The sequence below is a fragment of the Hippopotamus amphibius genome, chromosome 16, assembly GCF_030028045.1.
Source record: "Hippopotamus amphibius kiboko isolate mHipAmp2 chromosome 16, mHipAmp2.hap2, whole genome shotgun sequence".
NCBI classification, from domain to species: Eukaryota; Metazoa; Chordata; class Mammalia; order Artiodactyla; family Hippopotamidae; genus Hippopotamus; species Hippopotamus amphibius.
The window spans coordinates 47,688,461-47,711,553 of NC_080201.1; the positions used below are offsets into that span (position 1 = coordinate 47,688,461).

The 23,093-nt window shown below is 36.9% G+C and overlaps 1 protein-coding gene across 7 annotated transcripts in view; it reads right to left on the reverse strand.

Moving 5' to 3' along the window:
• Positions 1-3,972: 3,972 nt before the first annotated feature.
• LOC130838796 (zinc finger protein 567) overlaps positions 3,973-23,093 on the reverse strand; it is a 30,810-nt gene continuing 11,689 nt past the window's right edge. The window contains exons 3-7 of one of the 7 annotated variants that reach the window (XM_057712352.1): positions 19,569-19,695; positions 19,214-19,300; positions 13,366-15,009; positions 12,911-12,999; positions 8,460-12,011 (exon numbers count right to left, since the gene is read on the reverse strand). In XM_057712352.1, the coding sequence (XP_057568335.1) occupies positions 12,944-12,999; positions 13,366-15,009; positions 19,214-19,300; positions 19,569-19,695 (1,914 nt within the window). In that variant the 3' untranslated portion in view covers positions 8,460-12,011; positions 12,911-12,943. Of the gene's footprint in view, positions 4,469-8,459; positions 12,012-12,629; positions 15,010-16,076; positions 16,199-19,213; positions 19,301-19,568; positions 19,696-23,093 lie in introns of those variants that run through there. The other 6 variants (XM_057712353.1, XM_057712356.1, XM_057712354.1 and 3 more) reach the window with 6 other exon arrangements.

Here is a 23,093-nt window from a genome sequence, read left to right on the forward strand (position 1 = left end):
AGTTAAGGACCTTGAGATGGGAAAATTATCCTAGATTATTACACAGGTGAGCCCAATGTAATCAAAGGATTCTTAGAAAGAGGGAGGCAGGAGAGTCATAGAAGGAGATTTGAAGATGCTATGCTCTGGCTTTGAAGATGGATGAAGGCACCATGAGCCAGGAAATGAAGGCAGCCACAAAAACTAGAAAAGGCAAGGAAATAGATTCTCCCTTATAGCTTCCAGAAGGAACACAGCCTTGTCAACACTTTGATTTTAGCACAGTATCCTGTTTTGGATATATACCTACTATATTACCTATTACAATACCTGAATAATCATTGAGATCCTTTGCTGGGACGTATGCTACTGGTTAGCCTTGACTATGAAGGAACAGATTGGAGGACGTGACAGAAAGCTTCAATGAAGTTGTGGCACATGGGTTCAGTAGTTGTGATGCATAGACTTAGTTGCTCCATGGCATGTGTGGGATCTTCCTGGATCAGGGCTTGAACTCATGTCCCTGGCACTGGCAGGTGGATTCATAACCACTGTGCCACCAGGGAAGTCCCTCAACTCTTTTTTTTTTTTTTTAACAGACAATAAACTGCATATATTTAGAGTGCACAATTTGGTATCCCAATCTCCCAGTTCATTCCCCCCCAACCCTCCCCGCTTTCCCCACTTGGTGTCCATATGTTTGTTCTCTACATCTGTGTCTCTATTTCTGCCTTGCAAACCGGTTGATTTGTACCATTTTTCTATAGTCCGCATACGTGTTAATATACGATATTTGTTTTCCTTTTTCTGACTCACTTCAGTCTGTATAACAGTCTCTAGGTCCATCCATGTCACTACAGAAGTCCCTCAACTCTTTACAGAATATTAACACTGGGGGAAATGTTTAGGAAATCCTTTTTTTTTTTTTTTTTTTTTTTGCCATGCTTACAACTTATAAGGCGTAAAAGATTGCTTGCCAGTTATCTTTATATAATGAATATATAAAATACTTCCAAAACACGATAGAGATAATGGCAGAAGTGAAGAGGAGCTGAGTCCTGCCCAGATAAAAGAGACCACATATTTCTCATTCTTGAGGTCAAGGAGACCTTCCTGACTACATGTGCACAGAAAGGCTCCCCGGGGGCAAAAAAGGGAGGGAGTGCCACCCCATAGTAGGTGATGTCAACCTACCCATAGGCCTCTGAGCTGGAATCCATCTTGGCTAAGAGATCTGTGCACAAAGGGGAGGACCCTGAATTATACCAAATGCGGAGTCAGAACCAAACAAAGTAAGACGATTGACCAGAGGAAATGCCCCATACAAGTGATTTAAACTACCACAAAGGTGTGACTCTCTCTTTGAGGCCACTCGTGTGTCTATTCAAAGGTACTTTTTTTCCTCCAAATAAACCCTTTACTTGTTTCACTACTTTCTGTCTCTGTTGAAATTTATTCCTACAAAGCAGACAAGCCAGGGCCTTGTCACCAGTCACTGGCCCTCATGGTCTCATGGCTAGGATTCAGTGTTCTCACTGCGGTGGGCTGAATTCAATCTCTGGCTGGGGAACTGAGATCCTGCTTCAAGTTGCTGCAGGCCGAGGCCACCCAACATCAAAACGACTTAATTTCTGTTGGATGTCAGCAAATTTATACTAGAGGAGAATCTCTTAATCTATCAGTTGCGGAACTGAAAGAAAGCCTTTAGTCACAGCACATACCTAAGCTATCATCTTCAAGATATTCAGCAATAATACTTATTAGTTCTGTGCCTCAGTTGTAAAATGGTGAAGACAATACCTATATAATTGTGTTTTTATGAGGATTAATACCTGTAAACCCTTGTAAGACTATTTGACAAATAAATATTAGCTACTGTTGTTGTGATGATAATCAATAGTATTATCATTAGTGAATTCTTAGAGAAATACACTATGTTGGTAATGAACTTAGAAAAGCCTACAGTCACCTCCATTATCCTATTCAACTTCAGATGACTGATTCTGAATAAAGTCCAGTAAAATACAGAGGACATGTGAGAAAACTTCATTCCTGATGAGCTGCATCAGGAAACTAATGCTGGAATAAACACTCTGGAACTAACGGCTGTAAATAGATATTGAGAATATAGGTAGTTGCTGAAGTAGAAAAGGGTATGAAGCAGTTTTCTGTTAATAAATTCCTAATAACAGATATCCTATAGTCTACACTCTCCTTTCACAATTCAAGATTTATTAGAAATTATCATAAGGATAACAAAGAGAAAACTGTCCATTAGTAAATGTTCCAAGTTGTCATTATAAAAACTTTCACACATACAGGAAAGTTAAAAAAGTACAATGGAAATGTATTTACCACCCTTCCCCCCACCTAGTTTATAAGCTAACATTTTGTCATATTTGGTTTATCTTCCTATAAAGCAATTTTCAACATAACCATACTATAACCACATCTTCTAAAATATATCATGTGACATATATTCAGGTTTTCCCAGTTGTTCCAAGATTGACTTCAGTAGTTACTTATCTTCCTTTTTATCTAGAGTCAACTCTAGGTTCAGAAATTGCATTTAGTTGATATGTCTCTTTTAGTGTAGTTTAGTTCTTCACTTTTTTTTCCCCATGACTTTTTCTTCTTTGAGTCCATGCAGTTGTTTGTAGGATGTTCCATATTTTAATTTGTTGTGCTCATTTCCTAGTGTTGTCATTTAATTTATTCCACCATTTACATCCAAAATTAAGTGTAGAGAGATTAAGTTTGAATCAAACAATTTTGCAAGAATATTTCATAAATGATGTATTTTGTATTATTATATATCAAGGCACATATTGATATCATGAGGCTAAATTTGACCATATGGTTAAGGTGGTAACTGTCAACTCTATTTTAAAGGTCCTTTTTTAGTCTTACAATTAGAAAGTAATCTGTGGAGTGATTCTAACCTCCTCTTGAAATTTATATTTTGTTTGATTCAAGAGAAAATCAGAATTGAAATAGGATACCACTCAGATATGAGTTGCCACAAAACAAAAGCTGTAGGAGGTGACCAAAGTCATCTTAGAGGAACACTGATATCCTTTAACAAACATGGCAAATCAAGGTATAGAACCAGAACATTTTTTGCATCATCATTCAACAATTGACATCATTACCCCACATAACTACGCTATTATAATCCTAGTTCTGAAACAGTGTCTGTCACATACTGGACACTTGATAAAACTGATGATGTAGTCAAAATCTAAGAAACTAGATAAAGAACAAATTAACTACAGAAGAACAAAACAGTTTGTAAAATTAAAATTAGAAATCAACAGAAGAAATAAAACTTATCGAATATATTTTTGTGGAAAAAAAACAAACTAAACTAGACTTATAAATTTGATCAATGTAAAGATGAGAAATACAACCGCATTAATAAGCTGGCATACATATATTTATGGAGAGTTTAAAAATAACAATAATATTATATATAGAAAATATTTTCTTTAAAATTGACTCAAGATAAGGTAGAAATCTACACAGGCCAATACACATAGCAGGAAAATGAAAATTTGGTCTAAGACCTTTCTTAAAAATAATACTTAAACAAACAATCAGGTAAAAACTGTAAGGATAATCTCTAAAAGAATTTTACACACTGATCCTAGAAGCCTAAACACTGGATGAAGATAGTTTCTAAATGATCTAGATGTGCTTAACTTATGAATATTAATACAAATACTCCAAGGAAAATATCTGCAAAATGAAACCAAACATGGAGGAAATCATGACAAGATGCAGAACTTTGTTTTGCCTATCAGGTACCATTCAGGAGGCAGAACTTTGTTTTGCCTATCAGTTACCATTCAGAAATTGACATAATCATGCCACATGATTGCATTCTATTCCCAGCTCTTTAAGCAAGATGCATCCAAACTCAAGAGGTTAAAAGGAAAACAAAACAAAACAACTATACCAGTTGATAGAGTTATTAGCATGTTCTACCCTGCCTCTCCCACTGAATGCAATTAAAATCATAGCCAGAATGAACGGGGCAACTGAGAAAAGTGAAAAGTAAATCTTAGCAGACAGACTGGGAAGGAAACCAAAAGTTGGAAGTTTGACTGATCTGTTGGTATCTGGACTGAAACAACCTGAATCCTAGAACTGCGAGCCAAACTTGGATAGAAAGAGCTCCATGAGAAACTATCTCTAGTTGGAGAGTGGGTGAAGGGGTTTTTGTGAGGCAGAGAAGGTGGAAGAAATCCATGTTGTTTTCTTTCTGGTCTCACTGAAGGCAAACACTAGTCCTGAAAGCTGCAGTCCTGGAGTGGGTAGGTGGTGACGGCAGCAGCTGCCAGCAAGCACTTACATGCTGAGGAAAGGGAATCCTATATCTTACGCATGGAAGTCTGTTCTGAAGAAGGTGGAGGAAATCCCATTGCTTTTTTCTTCTTTATTCTCTCACTGGTTGGCACTGGAGGAAGACCTAGTTGTCGGAAGGACACTGCAAAATGGGAAGACTAAATAAAGCCCTGTAGATCTAACTAGATCCAGGAAGGGGGCCTCTGGGAACTAAAGAGCCCTAGGAAGATTAGGGGAGAAGAGCAACTCAAGTTAGGGATCCCTTAAAGTACTACATGAACTCGAGGGTGCACAAGTGTAGATCTGAACTAGGCAGCATACCAAAGGCCTTGAGAACTGAACCAGAAGGTAGACCATCAACCAGGTCTCAGAGTGGGTACTGGGTGAAACACATACAAGAAAAACCACACTGACACTGCAAATGCTTTGAAAACTGAACTGACATTGGAATCCCAGGGCAAAGAAGATAGTTTGGAACTTGCATACTGAATCTGAATAAACTGCCTGATAAGACAAACAAACCAAAATTATGTCCCCCATAGGATTTTTTTTAAAATAAATTTATTTATTTATTTATTTTACTGGCTGTGTTGGGTCTTTTTTGCTGTGAGCAGGCTTTCTTTTAGTTGCGGTGAGTGGCGGCTACTCTTCGTTGTGGTGCACGGGCTCCTCATTGCCGTGGCTTCTCTTGTTGTGGAGCACAGGCTCTAGGCGCGTGGGCTTCAGTAGTTGCAGCACATGGGCTCAATAGTTGTGGCTCATGGGCTCTAAAGCTCAGGCTCAATAGTTGTGGCGCATGGGCTTAGTTGCTCTGTAGCATGTGGGATCTTCCTGGAGCAGGGCTCGAACCTGTGTCCCCTGCATTGGCAGGCAGATTCTTAACCACTGCACCACCTAGGAAGCCCTCCCCCAAAGGATTTAAACTAGATCTAGAGAATCAAATTACTCAAAATGTCTAGGAAACAATAAAAATGTAATCCACATACAAAGAAATAGGACAGAGATAGGATCAAGATGGCGGAGTAGGAGGACGTGCGCTCACTCCCTCTTACAAGAGCACCAGAATTACAACTAACTGCTGAACAATCATCGACAGAAAGACACTGGAAGTCACCAAAAAGACACCCCACATCCAGAGACAAAGGAGAAGCTGCAATGAGACAGCAGGAGGGGCGCAATCATGTTAAAATCAAATTCCATAAATGCTGGGTGGGTGATTCACAAACTGGAGAACAGTTATACCACAGAAATCCACCTACTAAAGTCAGGGTTCTGAGCCCCACATCAGGCTTCCCAACCTGGGAGTCCAGCAACGGGAGGAGGAATCCCCAGAGAATCAGACTTTGAAAGCCAGCGGGATTTGATTGCAGGACCTCCACAGGACTGGGGGAAACAGAGACTCTACTCTTGGAGGGCACACAAAAAATAGTGTGCTCACCAGGACCCAGGGGGAAGGAGCAGTGACCCCATAGGAGACTGAACCAGACCTACATGCTGCTGTTGGGGGGTTGCCTGTGGAGGTGGGAGGCAGCTGTGGCTCACCGAGAAGAAGGGGGGCACTGGTGGCAGGGGTTCTGGGAAGTGTTCATTGGCGTGAGCCCTCCCAGAGTTTGCCATTAGCTCCACCAAAGAGCCTGTGGTCTCCAGTGCTAGGTGACCTCAGGCCAAAGGACCACCAGGGTGGAAACACAGCCCCACCCTTTGGCAGACAAGCAGATTAAAGTCTTACTGAGCTCTGCCCACCCAGCCCTAGCCACCATCAGTCCCTCCCATCAGGAAGCACACACAAGCCTCCTAGATAGGTTCCTCTACAAGAGGGAAGACAGCAGTATCAAGCAGTATCAGCAGTATTTCATCTTGTGGAACTGAAAACCACAGCCACAGACAGATAGAGAAAATGGAAAAGCAGAGAACTTTGTACCAGATGAAGGGACAGGATAAAACCCCAGAAAAACAACTAAATGAAGAGGAGATAGGCATCCTTCCAGAAAAAGAATTCAGAAGAATGATGGTGAAGATGATCCAGGACTTTGAAAAAAGACTGGATGCAAAGATTGAAAAATTTACCAAAGACCTAGAAGAATTAAAGAGCAAACAAACAGAGATATGCAACACTGACATGAAAAATACACGAGAAGGAACCAATAGCAGATTAACTGAGGCAGAAGGGCGAATAAGTGACCTGGAAGACAGAATGATGATAATCACTGATGCAGAAAAGAATAAAGAAAAAAGAATGAAAAGAACTGAAGACAGCCCAAGAGACCTCTGGGACAACGTTAAATGCACCAACATTCGCATTATAGTGGTTCCAGAAGGAGAAGAGAGAGAGAAAGGACCTGAGAAAATACTGGAAGAGATTATAGTTGAAAACTTCCCTAACATGGGAAAGGAAATAGCTACCCAAGTCCAGGAAGCACAGAGAGTCCCAGGCAGGATAAACCCAAGGAGAAACACGCCAAGACATATAGTAGTTAAATTGACAAAAATTAAAGACAGAGAAAAGTTATTAAAAGCAACAAGGGAAAAACAACAAATAACATACAAGGGAACTCCCATAAGGTTAACAGCTGATTTCTCAGCAGAAACTTTGCAAGCCAGAAGGGAGTGGCAGGATATACATAAAGTGATGAAAGGGAAGACCCTACAACCAAGAATACTCTACCCAGCAAGGATCTCATTCAGATTAGACAGAGAAATCAAAAGCTTTACAGACAAGCAACAGCTAAGAGAACTCAGCACCACCAAACCAGCCCTACAACAAATGCTAAAGGAACTTCTCTAAGCGGGAAACATAAGAGAAGAAAAGGACCTACAAAAACAAAAACAAAACAATGAAGAAAATGGCAATAGGAACATACATATCGATAATTACCTTGAATGTAAATGGACTAAATGCACCAACCAAGAGACAAAGACTGGCTGAATGGATACAAAAACAAGACCCATATGTATGCTGTCTACAAGAGACCCACTTCAGACCTAGGCACACACACAGACTGAAAGTGAGGGGATGGAAAAAGATATTTCACGCAAATGGAAATCAAAAGAAAGCTGGAGTAGCAATACTCATATCAGATAAAATAGACTTTAAAATAAAAATTGTTACAAGACACAAGAAAGGACACTACATAAAGATCAAGGGATCAATCCAAGAAGAGAAGATAACAATTATAAATATATATGCCCCCAATATAGGAGCACCTCAATACATAAGGCAAATGCTAACAACTATGAAAGAGGAAACTGACAGTAACACAATAATAGTGGGGGACTTTAACACCCCAATTAACCAATGGACAGATCATCCACACAGAAAATTAATAAGGAAACACAAGCTTTAAATGACACAATGAATCAGCTTGATTTAATAGATATCTATAGGACATTACATTCAAAAACAGCAGATTACATGTTCTTCTCAAGTGCACATGGAACATTCTCCAGCATAGATCTCATTTTGGGTCATAAATCAAGCGTTGGTAAATTCAAGAAAATTGAAATTGTATCAAGCATCTTTTCCGACCACAACACTATGAAATTAGAAATCAATTACAGGAAAAAAACTGGAAAAAACACAAACACAAGGAGGCTAAACAATACACTACTAAATAACCAAGAGATCACTGAAGAAATCTAAGAGGAAATCAAAAAATACCTAGAGACAAATGACAATAAAAACACAATGATCCAAAACCTACGGGATGTGGCAAAGGCAGTTCTAAGAGGGAAGTTTACAGCAATACAATCCTACCTCAAGAAACAAGCAAAATCCCAAATAAACAATCTAACCTTACACCTAAAGGAACTAGAGAAAGAAGAGCAAACACAATCCAAAGTTAGTAGGCAAACTGGGACATTTGTAGAGACATGGATGGACCTAGAGACTGTCATACAGAGTGAAATAAGTCAGAAACAGAAAAACAAATATAGTATATTAACACATACATGTGGACTATAGAAAAAGGGTACAAATCAACCGGTTTGCAAGGCAGAAATAGAGACACAGATGTAGAGAACAAACATATGGACACCAAGTGGGGGAAGCGGGGAGAGTTGGGGGGGAATGAACTGGGAGATTGGGATACCAAATTGTACACTCTAAATATGTGCTGTTTATTGTCTGTTAACTGTATCTCAATAAAAGTTCTTAAAAAAAATAGAAAGAAATAGGACAATTTTAAAACCCACAATGGAAAAGAAAGACACCAATACTGAGATGATCCATATTAGAATTATCAAAGACTTTGAAATAGCTATTAGAACCATGTTCTAAGAATTAAAGGTGAACTCTTGAGAGAATATGTAAGCAGAGAAATAGAAGCTATAAAAAAAGAAACAAAAGGAAATTAAACATTTTAATTAAAAAATTTTATTGTATAATCTTCAGATGTATAAAAGGAAATTTTAGAATTGAAAAACATAATAATGAAAATTAAAACTTACTTGATGGGCTCAGCAACAAAATGGAGAAAGAGAGGAAAGATTTAGTGAACCTGAACTTAGATCAATAAAAATTATCCAATAGAGAGAGAAGATTCAGAACAAAACAAAACATTAGAGCCCCTAGGACCTGAGGGACAATACCAAAAGGTTTAACATTTGTGTCCCTGGAATCATGAAAAGAAAAAAGAAAGAGCCATGAAGGAAAAAAATATTTAAAGAATTAATCACTGAAAGCCTACCAAGTTTGGCAAAAGACCTTAAACTTAGGTTGAAGAAATACAGCACACCACACAAAGGATAAACCTTTGCTGAGACATATCGTAACTAAACTGCTGAAAATCAAAGAAAAAAAATCTTGAAAGCTTCCAGAGAATATTGGTGCATTACATACAACAGAACAATGTGCTGCAAAACAGAATTCCCATCAGAAAGTATGAAGGCCACAAGGGTAGTGGAACAACATTTTTTAAGTGCTTTAAGGAAAGATACGTTAAGCCCAAACTTTATCCAGTGAAAATAATTATCAGGAATGAAGGATAAATAAAAGATATTCTTAGGTAAAGGAAAATCAAGAGGATTTTCTACCTGCAGGCTTGCTCTAGAAGAAATGCTAAATGAATCTCTTTAGATGGAAAGGAAATGATACCAAAAGAAAACCAGAAACTTCAGACATAAGTAAAGAGCAACAGAAATGGCAAACTGCTGAGTAAATAATAAAATTATTTTTTTCTTTTTGTAATTTAAATACTTACTGTGATAAAAAGCAAGGAGTATAACATTGTCTGATGAGGTTTGCAATGTATGAAGATGTAATATGATAATCATAATATACAGAGGAGAGGCTAAAGGGACATATATGGTGGTAAGATTTCTATATTCACCATGCAGTGCTAAAATGTGAACTCAAAATACATTGTGAATTATATACATTACATGAATTATAATACCCAGAGGAACCACTAAAGAAAATAAACAAACAGTAAAAAGCTAAATAGATACATTAAAACAGAATACTAAAATATATTTAAATGAAAAAGAAAGTAAGAAAGGGAAACAGAGGAATTAAAAACAGAGGGGAGACACTGGAAAAAAAAAGTTAGAGCTAAAGCCCAGCGATTTCAGTATATATATATTAAATGTAAATGGTTTAAAACCAGTATTAAGACACTGTAAAACTGGACTTTTAAAAACACCAACTACATGCTGTCCAGCATAAAGTGGCTTTAATATACATGCATACCTCAGAGATATTGTGGGTTTGGTTCCAGAACACCACAGTAAAGTAAATATCACAATAAAGCAAGTCACACGAATTTTGTGGTTTTCCAGTATGTCATGTTTATAGTATAAAGTTGTTTATACTATACTGTAGTCTATAGTAAGTATGCAACAGCATTACGTCTAAAAAAATGTACATACCTTAACTTTAAAATAATTTATTGCTAAAAAATACTAACCATCATCTGAGCCTTCAGTGAGTCAAAAATCTTTTTGCTAGTGGAGGGTTTTGCCGTCATGTTGATGGCTGCTGACTGATCAGGGTGGTGGTTGCTGAAGGCTGAGGTAGTTGTGGAAATTTCTCAAGATACCACAACAGTGAAGTCTGCCACATTGATTGACTCTTCCTTTCTGAACAACTTCTCTGTAGCATGCAATGCTGTTTGATGGCTTTATGCCCACAGAATTTTCAAAACTGGAGTCAGTCCCCTCAAACCCTGCCATTCAACTAAGTTTATGTAATAGTCTAAATCCTTTGTTATCACTTCAACAATCTTCACAGCATCTTCATCAGAAGTATATTCTGTCTTAAGAAACCACTTTCTCTGCTCATCTGCCCATGAAAGATTTATCATGAGATTGCAGCAATTAAGCCACATCTTCAGGTTCCACTTCTAATTCTAGTTCTCTTGCTATTTCCACCACATCTGCAGTTACTTCCTACACTGAAGTCTTGAACCTGCTTCAAGGGACTGGAATCAACTTCTTTCAACATGTAGATATTCTGACTTCTTTCCATGAATCACAAATGTTCTTAATGACATCTAGAATGGTGAATTCTTTCCAGAAGATTTTCAACTGAGTTTGCTCAGATTCATCTGAGGAATCATCATCTATGGCAGCTATAGCCTTACGAAATGTATTTCTGAAATAATAAGACTTAAAATTTGAAATTACTCCTTGATCTGCAGGATGGATGTTGTGTTAGCAGGCATGAAAACAACATCAATCTTATTGTACATCATGATATAATCAATCAGGAGGCAGGACAGCACATGCAGGGATGCCAGATAATTTATATTTTTGAGACCACCATGGAAATGCCTAGGAGAGCAGAAACAAGGGAGCAGACTATCCGAGAAAACATGATTCACACGTTCCTAACATCTTTGATGGGTTGAGGCTAGAAAGATTCAGACTGCCTCCCAACTCACTACATACTCAGGAAAAAAAAAAGTAGGCTTGCATCCTTGGTTGTGAGTGCAGTTCTTTTGTTAGTCATCATTGTTAGCACATATTAATATTTACTTACCTATAAATACAGGTTTATTCAAATGAAATAATTTCTAGGTTCTCGCAATTCTGAATATAGATTCTGTAATCTTAGTTACTCGTTGTAGCTATTTTATTCTAATATGTTCATCCTGCCTACACACTAAGAAAAAAATTCTCTAAACATAAATAATCACTATTAGTTAAGGCTACATTTCACAAAGTTCTGTCCAGTCAGACAAGGCATTTTATGTTTTATCTTATGTCCCTTTCAAGTCTAAATTTTTATTATGTCTGATTTTCTTCATCACCCACTGTTCTTTTTTTTGCTCTGAAACTATCTGCAAGACCAGGACTGACAAGCATGTTTCCATTTACAATCCACTGGCAGTTGGTGCCCCTTTCTATAGGCCAGAGGGCCTGTTGTACATTTTAAATGTCAGGTACTTGAATCATCAACCATTTTCCTGCTTACTTAGATACAGTTTACAGTTCTACTGAAGTAGAGGGAAAACAGCTTATTTAAATTTCTACTTAATTTTATTACACACAACTTCATGTATGTAATAAATATTGGTTATGAATAATCCTCCTCAAGAAGGGCCTTTAGTAACACTGTTCAATTGCTGCTGAGCTTACTATTTTCACAGAAAAGATGCTATAGGTGGTATTATTTGGTAGATTTCCAATTCTCACACATCAAAATTTCCAGTGATTTTTCATTTGTGATTTTCAGAGACCCATATTTCCTGTGAGATAAATCAAGGGATAAAAGGCTTACTTAATATAGGCTTATTATATTATACACAGGCTTACTTACATATGTTTTTCATAATTCTATTAGCATGAATAGACTCCTATACTTCCAAATTTTACTCATCTATGTTCCTTCTTAAGCTTTCTTTAGTATGAATTCTTTGATGGTGAATAAGGTATAAGCTACTGATAAAAGTACCCCTATAATCATGACAACTGTAGGATTCCCTGCAATATGAACCCTCTGGTTTTGTGTAAGGTTTAGGTTTAAGCCACAGCTATGGTCTTTCTACATTTATTACATTTATATATTCAAGACTTATAGCCTTTTCACAATTATAACATTACAAGAATACCTTTTTATTAGCAATTCTCCAGTTGAATGACCTTTCTCCACTTGAATTACAGAGCTGTTACTATCCAAAGTGAATCACCTCATGTTGAGAAAGGTCTGAGAGATGTTTGGCAGTATCTAACATAACTGAAAAAACTTTACATGTACCCTGGGACGAAGTAATTCCAGTCTTCGTATAAAATCAACAGCAATACACACACACACAAACACACACACACACACACACACACACACAGATGTATACAAGAATATTTATAGCAGTATTTTTATTACAACACAAAATTATAAAAAATACAAATACCCATCAAGAGGATATATAAATAGCAGTATACTCTTAAAATGGAATAGTATACAGAATGAAAATGAATACACTACTGCCACATGCAATAATGTATGAATCTTTAAAATGCTGAGTGAAATAAGACACAAAAGAATTTATAATGTATAATAAAATATATATAAAGTTTAAAGACATGCAAAAACTATTTCATGTTAAAAGCCAGGGAAGTGGTAATCTTTGGGGGAAGTAACAACTACCTTTATTCCGCAGAGTGCAGTGAGAAATATACTTCATATTTTCTTCCTCTTGTGGAGACTGATGCTTAAAACCACTTTGTATCTTGCTTCTGCATGTATTATATAAGAATTTTAAAAAATAAACTGAGTCAGCAGGAGAAAGTGAAAACTTAAAAAATTAGCTTCATTGCTGATAAGAGTTCAATATCAATGCTCACATCCATTTCATATGCTAGGAAACAGTAGATAAATAGGTATGTAGTATAGTATGTTAAGTTAATAATTATTATTACATCTGTGATTAAAATTACCTTATTCACAATGTTTAACCATGCCTTTTTAAAAAACTAAAGTTTTACAATAACTTAGAAAGGCTTCACAAAGAAATTACACTGTTTATTACTGAATTTCCATGTTTTCTCCTTTGTGAGTTCTCTGATGGACAATAAGGTTTCTCTTATAACTGAAGGACTTACCACACTCATTACAAATATAAGGTTTCTCCCCCGTGTGAGTTCTCTGATGTACAATGAGATTTGTCTTCTGGCGGAAGCACTTTCCACATTCATTACACTTGTATGGTTTCTCTCCTGTATGAGTTCTTTGATGATGAATGAGATATGATTTCCTGCTAAAGGCTTTCCCACACTGAGGGCATTCATAGGATTTCTGTCCTGTATGTATTTTCTGATGTACAGTGAGGGTTGCTTTCTGGCGAAAAGACTTCCCACACTCGTTACAAATATAGGGTTTCTCTCCTGTATGAATTCTCTGATGTAGATTGAGATTTGTCTTCTGACTGAAGGATTTCCCACATTCGTTACATTCATATGGTTTCTCTCCTGTATGAGTTCTGTGATGATCAATGAGGTATGACTTCATTCTAAAGGCCTTCCCACAGTGAGGACATTCATAGGATTTTTCCCCTGTATGTGTTCTCTGATGTGCCACGAGGGTTGTCTTCTGGCGGAAGGATTTTCCACATTCATTACAAATATAAGGTTTCTCTTCATTATGAGTCTTCTCATGAAGAGCGAGGGTTGTCTTCTGGGAGAAGGATTTCCCACATTCATTACAAATATAGGGCTTTTCCCCTGTATGAGTTCTCTGATGTACAGTAAGATTTGCCTTCTGGTGAAAGGACTTCCCACATTCTTTACAAATATAGGGTTTCTCTCCTGTATGAATTCTCTGATGTAGGGAGAGTGTTGTCTTTTGGCGGAAAGACTTCCCACAGTCATTACACTCATATGGTTTCTCTCCAGTGTGAGTTCTCTGATGACGAATGAGGTGTGACTTCAATCTGAAGGCATTCCTACATTGTGGACATTCATATGATTTCTCCCCTGTATGGGTTCTCTGATGATCAGTGAGGGCTGTCTTTAGGCGGAAGGACTTACCACATTCATTACAAACAAAGGGTTTCTCTCCTGTATGAGTTCTCTGATGATCAATGAGATATGATTTCCTTCTAAATGAATTTCCACATTGATGACATTGATACGGTTTTTCCTCTGTGTGTATTCCCTGATGCAGAATCAATACTGATTTCCTGCAGAAGGACTTCCCACATTCAGTGCATGTATGCTTTTTTTCAATATTGGTTGCTTTTCTCCTTTTATTATATTCAGGTGGGTTTTCCCTTCTGTAAGCTCTATTATGTGTAATTAGGCCTCCTTTTTTAAGGAAGGATTTCTCACAGTCATTATATCCAAATGACTGTGCTGCAGTTTCCATCTCATGATATTGCATAATCATTTCATTATGACTGACAGTTCTGCCACGTTGATTATGGGATCTGACACCAGAGTGAGCTGTCTCTGGCTTAGTATCGACGAGTGATTTCCCACATCCATTATGCTCACTAAGTTTCTTTCTTGTAGGACTTAGATTACTGATAATTAATTCTGAAACATTTTTAAAAATCTTTCCATGAATGTCATATTCAGGAGGTAGATTTTTTGAATTAATAGTGTTTTTGTTTAAAGTAAAAGTCTTTTCATATGCAGTACTGTTCTCCTTAATCAGTTTTTTGTGGTTGATTAATACAACTGATCTAGAAAACTTATCTTGTTGTTCCTTGAATTTCATCAAAAAGTTTTCGGCTTTCCAGTTTTCTTCTAGAAAAGAATATAATTAATAACAATCTGTGAATCTTCACATATTTGCTATGGAGAGGAATTGTAATAGCATCTAGTACATGAAGTCAAAAAAGACCAAGGACAAATTATTCCTTGCCTGGGAAAAGACACAGAACCTAAATTTAAAACTCTGCCTCAGTGTGGAAAAAGATGAAAAATAAGTAATGAATGCTATTAACATTTGCACTTTGCACCAGAACTTCAGACAGAAAGTGAAACAAACACATGAAGCAGTAAGAGAAGAGACAAAAGAACAGTGGAAGAGGAATTCACACTTGGATAGGCAGACTCAGAGGCAAGGAAGTGAACCTATCAAGGGCATTAAGATTTGAGTAGGATGAACAAGGAAAATTAGCAGAAAAGCTTGTTCAGGGAAAATTTTAGAGGAAGGCGTTTGGAGGACACAGATCAGAGCCTGTACTTTTGTTTATTTATTTTTGGCAATGCCATGTGGCATGCAAGATCTTAGTTCCCCGACCAGAGATCAAACCTGCACCCCCTATAGTGGAAGCTCAGAGTCCTAACCACTGGATGGCCAGGGAAGCCCCTTGAGCCTATACCTTTGAACATTCATCCCTAGATTGTGAGGTAAAACACTTCCAGTTGTTCCATCACCTCTCTTCCACACACACATCAATAAATCTTTCCAAGCATCATTTTCCTAGTGTTTAGAAAAAAATCCTAGAGTCTATGCTCTAATCCTCCATATAGCAGGGGATCATTTTTTCTTGTGAGGGAAGTACTGGGAAAACACTCCCAAACAGAGTAGGGGTATGTTCACTGGTGTATTCAGATTGCTATTGTTATTATTATTATTTTTTCTTTTACAATAAACTGCATATATTTAGAGTGTACAATTTGGTATCCCAATCTCCCAATTCATTCCCCTCCCAACCCTCCCCGCCTTCCCCACTTGGTGTCCATGTGTTTGTTTTCTACATCTGTATCTCTATTTCTGCCTTGCAAACTGCTTGATTTGTACCCTTTTTCTATAGTCCACATATATGTGTTAATATACAATATTTGTTTTTCTTTTTCCAACTTACTTCACTCTGTATGACAGTCTCTAGGTCCATCCATGTCTCTACAAATGTCCCAGTTTCACTGCTTTTCACAGCTGAGTAATATTCCATTGTATGTATGTACCACATCTTCTTTATCCATTCATCTGTTGAGGGACATTTAGGTTGCTTCCATGTCCTGGCTATTGTAAATAGTGCTGCCATGAACATTGGCGTGCATGTGTCTTTTTGAATTATGGTGTTCTCTGGGTATATGCCCCGTAGTGGGATTGCTGGGTCATATGGTAGTTCCATTTTTAGTTTTGCAAGGAACCTCCATACTGTTTTCCATAGTGGCTGTATCAATTTACATTCCCACCAGCACAGATTGCTGTTATTATTTTCTTTCAGAATTGTTCAATAACAAAACTCTCATCATCACTAGTTATAACTATTCCTCTTTTCAACTGCTAACTTACTTTTTGAGATTTAAAGAAAGATTCAAGTCTTTCCCAATACAGTAACATTCAAAACTTCAGTTTTCCATATGGCAGACCAGAAAGATTGCTCACTCTGGTTCTAGATCACTCATTAACCTTAACCTTTATTTCTCTTCTAAATTTATAACTATATTTGACTCTGTTACTTTGCAATCATCCACATTTAGTGAAACAATGTTAAATCTACTCTCAAAAATCTATTTCTTCCTTGAGTCCATTACCCCCAACAGTAACATAGAAGGAATTTCTCCTGTAAACAAAACTTTACATCACCTAGACACACTTTTTATATTCAGACATTGAGTTTTCAGGGTTGTCCACACACCTGAAAATTCTCAGCCAAAACAAGTAATGCTTAATATTTACTGCCATATAAATACCTCACTTATTCCTAATCACATGCTTTGCTCCTGTTCTTTTAATCAGTTGACTTGCCTTCCAGTCTTATTTCTAATCATATACAGAGAACCTTCAAGAAAATGCTACCACTCCATGATATCAAAACTCTTCACATATATCCACCACCACTTTAAGTGTTATTTCTTTATAACCTGAAAATAATTATGGTCTAGAAAAAGAATTTTAAGAAATATTTTCACAAGCTTACACTGTGTCATAAATATTTCATGAAAAATGCAGACTTTGATAGTAATCCTTTCTCATAAAGGAATACTTTATTGGTTATCTCCTTTGTACTCTTCTGAGTTTACATTAACACTGCATATCATAGACAGGTAGTGTGTGTTAGAACCCAACCATCTGAATCTGAATGTACAGAGCCATGGCCTGAACAAGTACTTCTGAAAGCACTTATCAGTACATTCTTTATGAGGAGAAGAAAAAGAGATCTCCCCTGTACAGCTCCATAAACAGAAAATGAAGCAACTACTGACTACTTAACATGTTGTATACAGCAAAGAAGATACAGAGGATCTTATCTTTGAAAGAAAGAATCCTTAAGCATAAATCAAGTACCAAATTATGTAATATCCAAAGCTGTGTGTGTTATAGTTAGTAAGCAGCATGGGGATTCAGGAAAAAGAGAGGTGGATATGTTGCGGAGCAGTCAAGGAATAGAAAGGAGAAGAAATCTCAAAACTTCAAAGATATATACTACATGGAAGGGTGAACACGATGAAAAGTACAGACATCATGACAAACCCTACATGTATAGAGAACATTTAGGAGACCTGATCAAGTAGAAGTTAGCAAGTTTTCCACAAAAAAACAGAAATAAAGTTGAAAAGCCCAGATGAAGGCTTATTATGGTAGCCCTTGTATGAAGGAGAATTTCAATTTCATATAATGAGTAATAAGAAGTAGGGAACAAGTGATGATTTATCTTGCCAGGAAGTAACAATATGAATTGAAAAAATCAGGAAAAAAATTATAGCAAAGCCCAAGTATAATTACAGTATTCAAGAATGTAGAGGTTAGCTACATAAAACAAAGAGCTTAAGTTCTCAGAATGGATGAGACTACTATAATTTAAAGGTAGATGTCTTGAGGAAAAATTAGAAAATAGGACTGAGAGTCCAGTGAAACAATATACATTTAAAAAGAAAAATGTGTGTGACTATTTATTATGTGTGAGGCACTGTTCCAGGAAATACAGCTAGTGGTAAAGAAAACACACCAAGTTGAAAATAAATAATCACTTAGAGAATCAGGATAAGAACAAGTCAGTGTTTTATCCAAACCAAGGTATGATTTCAGGAAAGATGATCAGCCATATACAATGAACCATGAAAGTTTAATGGAACAAAATGGTAACTATGGAGTTATAAGTCTGGGCCCAGGCAAGTGAGTTTTAAAATTAATAGCCAGACTTATGGTGAGAATGGGAACTTAGAGTTAGCATAGAAAACAAATCTGAAATAATATAAAAGACAGGGAAAGAAAGAAAATAGAAAGCAACTAAGAAAAGAAATATTAACCAAGAATTTTTTCTTTCTTAAAGGTAGATTTAAAAATGCCTAAATGATGGGACTTCCCTGGTGGTTCAGTGGTTAAGAATCCACCTGCCAACAGGGGACACAGGTTCGATCCCTGGTCTGGGAAGATCAAACATGCCGAGGAACAACTAAGCCCATGTGGCACAACTACTGAGTCTGTGCTCTAGAGCCTGGGAACCACAACTACTGAACCTGCATGCTGCAACTACTGAAATCCACGTGCCTAGAGCCCATGCTCCACAACAGAAGCCACCACAATGAGAAGCCCATGCACCACAACGAAGAGTAGCCCCTGCTTGCCACAACTAGAGAAAGCGTTCATACAGCAATGAAGACCCAACACAGCCAATAAATAAATAAATTCATTAAGAAAAAAAAAAAATGCCTAAAAGAAATCTACACAATGGCAAGAAAATAAGGGACTAAGAATGCTAGGATAGGAGACAAATTGAGAAAAAAGATCTAAAAGAAGGAAGGCTTATAGTACATTTTGATTAAGAGTGGCCGCTATCTTTGATAACATCAAGCAAAACAGGAAAGTCTGTTATATAGGGAGAGTGATATCTGAAAGTGTGATTTAAGTTTTTTATAGGCACAGTGGTCATTTCAAACATTAGTAGTCTTTAAAAAGACGCTACCAAAATATTTCAAAGGTGTCACCTACCACGTGACCACTTTAAATTTATTTTTCCACTAGATATCATCTGCCTGAGAGTCAGAAACTCACCTAAGCAGGTATGACCTGTAAACGATGTCCATGGCTCTTCTCCTCGTTCCAACTTGAGGATCACATCAGGCTTGGTCATGTGACACCCTGATTAAGGAAAGATTTGGATTAAGTTGCTTAGGCGTCAATACATTCGAAAAATCAATAAGGTGAATTTTCAGTACTGTGAATTAAGATACTCCTTTGTGTAACAGTAAACTTAACACCCTGTACTAAGCAAGTGAAGACACAATCATCCTTTCCGTCAGCCAAAAAGAATTCATCACCTCCTATCCCTGACATTCAAGATCACATGTACTTTAGGCACTCTGAAAGGAAATGCATGCTACTGAAGGTTTTGAAGACTTTTTCTTACCCACAGAAATGAGGTGGCAATAGTTTTCCAACATCACATCCATGTATAGCGTCTTCTGAGCAGGATCCAGGTGCTGCCATTCTTCCTGACTAAAGTCCACAGTCACATCTTTGAATGACACTGATTCCTGCAATGGTTTGGAACTTTGATCAGAACAAACTGACTAGAAATTGGGGACTAGTTTTGATCCTGTTCCTTTGTGGCATTTTTATGAAAACTTGAAAAGAAAGCCTATCATTTTTCTTGCTTTGTGATTTAGATTGTAATGGAAACAAAAATCAAGGTAGAAACACTCGCCACCAAATTTATTTAATAACTCATTCAATATATCATCAAGAAAGTATGTGTCAACAAAAATCTATAAGAAGGTGTTACGGGTACTACAACAGAAGTCTGTACAAGGTACAGTGTATCAAAAGGGCAGAACCATTGTTCACGCTTCACTGAGGAGGTAAATTTTTTCCTCTTCAAGATTAATGTGTTATGCAGGAAGAACATAGTTTTAAAATGCACGGGAGTGACTTTTGGCATCCAGCGATAACAGAGTGAATAGATCAAGAAAACAATCCCTCAGATGATAATCTTAAAATCTGTACACAATACATAATAACTAACTAATAGAAGGAAGTGGAAAGACACCAAAGAAAGCAAAAATTGAAGGAGAGTATATCCTTAAAGGACAGCAATGAGTAAGAATTGTTTAGTCTGTGGCTTTTTTCCATTAAGGTACCCCAAAGCCCACAGCTCCTCAGGCAGAAAACCAGTTTACTTCCTAAAAGGTGACACAGGACAGAACTGAGGGCTGGCAGATGAGCTGGAGATTTATCGATAAATTCTAGAAGTGAGAGAACTATGGGAAGGATGAGACCCCAAATCTGAGTATAAACTCTGCCAGAACTCCAGGTTGATAGTTAAATTAAGCAATTGCTAGAGAGATCACAGGAGGCTTCGCAAAGCGCAAACAGAAAGACACCAGAAAACAGTTTTGAAAAACACAAGTGTACCTCGTGAGATTTGGAGATTTCTGCATTTTTGATTAACAGTATCCCCCATTCTACTTATAGCTTAAGCAGAAGAAAACTGAAGCTTTATTGGAATGAGGTGTGTCAGAAGTCAGAGCTAACAAAGCAGCAGGAAGTATAAGGGGTGAAACACTGGAAGAAAGAGAACTGTAGAAAGTAAGCCCCAAAATCTAAGTACAGATATATACCAATTCTTTGAAAGCCAAAGTACACAAACACAGTTGGAATCTACCTCCCATCATGCAACCAGGGTAAAAAGCAGCAGGTGGAAGCTTAAGGGACCTCGTTATCAGCCACTTTACACTTGGGGTGGAGGTGGCAGGGCAAGGAGGGCAGAGTTCGAGGTTTGCTTACAAGCAAGTTAATTGTCTGCTAGAACAACAACAACAAAACAACAAAACAATAATCCTCAGAAAAACAGACATACTGAATTTGGATTACTATAACATATTATTCACGACATTCTGATTCCTAGGTAAGAATTACTAGACATGTAAATAAAACAAAATAGAAAAAGAAGATGGGGAATAAAAGCCATATTCAGAGAAAGTTCATGGAAGCTAATTCCTAGTGGGCCCAGATGATGGATTTTGCCAAAAAAGGCTTCAAATAAAAATGTGTCCAAAGAAGTAATGAAAAACCTGGCACGGAATCTCAAAACATAAACTGCTAAAAAAAAAAAAAAGGATGAACTGAAAATTCTAGGGACTTCCCTGGTGGTGCAGTGGTTAAGAATCTGTCTGCCAATGCAGGGGACACGGGTTCGATCCCTGGTCCAGGAAGATCCCACATGCCGTAGGGCAACTAAGCCTGTGTGCCACAACTACTGAGCCTGTGCTCTAGAGCCCACAAGCCACAACTAGTGAAGCCCACGCACCTAGAGCCCGTGCTCCGAAACAAGAAAACACCACAATGAGAAGCCCATGCACCACAACGAAGAGTAGCCCCCACTCGCCACAACTGACAGAAAAAGCTTGTGCACAGTAACAAAGACCCAACGCAGCCAAAAATAAATAAATAAATACAGTAAAATAAAATTTACAGGGAAATGTAAAACACCTATCATATCTAAAACAAGTTTGAAAAAGACAGATTTGGAAGATTCACATTACCTGATATCAGGACTTAAAAACACTAATTAAAGCTGTTACACTGGTGAAAGGATAAATACCCAAATCAATGAAATAGACTACAAAAAAACACCTACATATATACGGTCTACTGATTGTCAACAAAGGCCACAAGACAATTCAGTAGAGAGAGGATGTCTTTTCACAAATGACTCTGGAAAAACTGGATATCCATTTAAAAAGCAAAAAAAAAAAAAAAAAAAAAAAAAGGAATTTTAACCCTTAGCTTACAGCATACAAAAGAATGAAGTTACATGGATCACTCCTTTAAAAGGAAAATCTAAAATCATAATATTTACACTTTAAACAAAGAATAAAATATGCATAACCCTGGAGTATGCAAAGACTTATGAGGTAGGACACAAAAACTATGAATCATAAAACTTTAAAAACTAGTAAACTGGATTTTGTCAAAATTAAAAACTTCAGCTCTGAAAGACACCACACAGAAAATTAAAAATCAAGTCACAGACTGGGAAAAGATACTCCCAGTACTTCTGACAATACACTTGTATCAAGAAAATATAAAGAACTCTCAGAACAAATGAATAAGAAGACAGCCAATCCAATTAAAAATTGGCAAAAGAGCTAAACAAATCATAAGATATATAAATGACAAATATGCAAGATAAAAAATGCACATCAATTTTAATCATATTAGGGAAATGAAAATTTAAAAATAATGAAATACCATTACACATTTGCTAGAATTAACTAAAGTTAAAAAGTGACCATACCAAGTGTTGGTGAGGATTTGTAGCTATTATAACTATCATACATTGCTAGTGGGAATGTAAATTGCACAACCACTTTGCTTAACAGTTTGGCAGTTTCTTATAAAGTTAAACATATTTTTCATACAACCCACTGATTCCAAACCTAGGTTATTCAAAAGAAATGAAAATATAGTCCATGTAGGAGCATAATACATACTAGTCAAAAAGTAAAACAAATTCTATGAAAAAGTGAGGATATAAACAAATTGTGGTATAGTCATATAATGGAACAGTACTCAGCAATACAAAGAATGTTCTGATATACACAACATGAATTTCAAAAAAAAAAACATTATGAGTTAAAAAGGCTAATCCCCCAATGACATATTCTACTATGCCATTTATATGAAATTCTAGAAAAAGAAAAACTAATTTATAGTGACCAAAGCAGATATGATTAATGAAGGGCAGGGGTAGCACTAGAGCAACTGGCTGTATGGGGGCATGAGGGAACTTTCTGGAGCAATGGAAATTTTATAATCTTGATTGTTGTGGTGATTACATAAATCTATACACTTTTCAAAGTTCCTGAACTCAACACTTAAAAGTGAGTGCTTTTTATTGTATATAGATTATACCTTAAAAAAGTTGATCAAA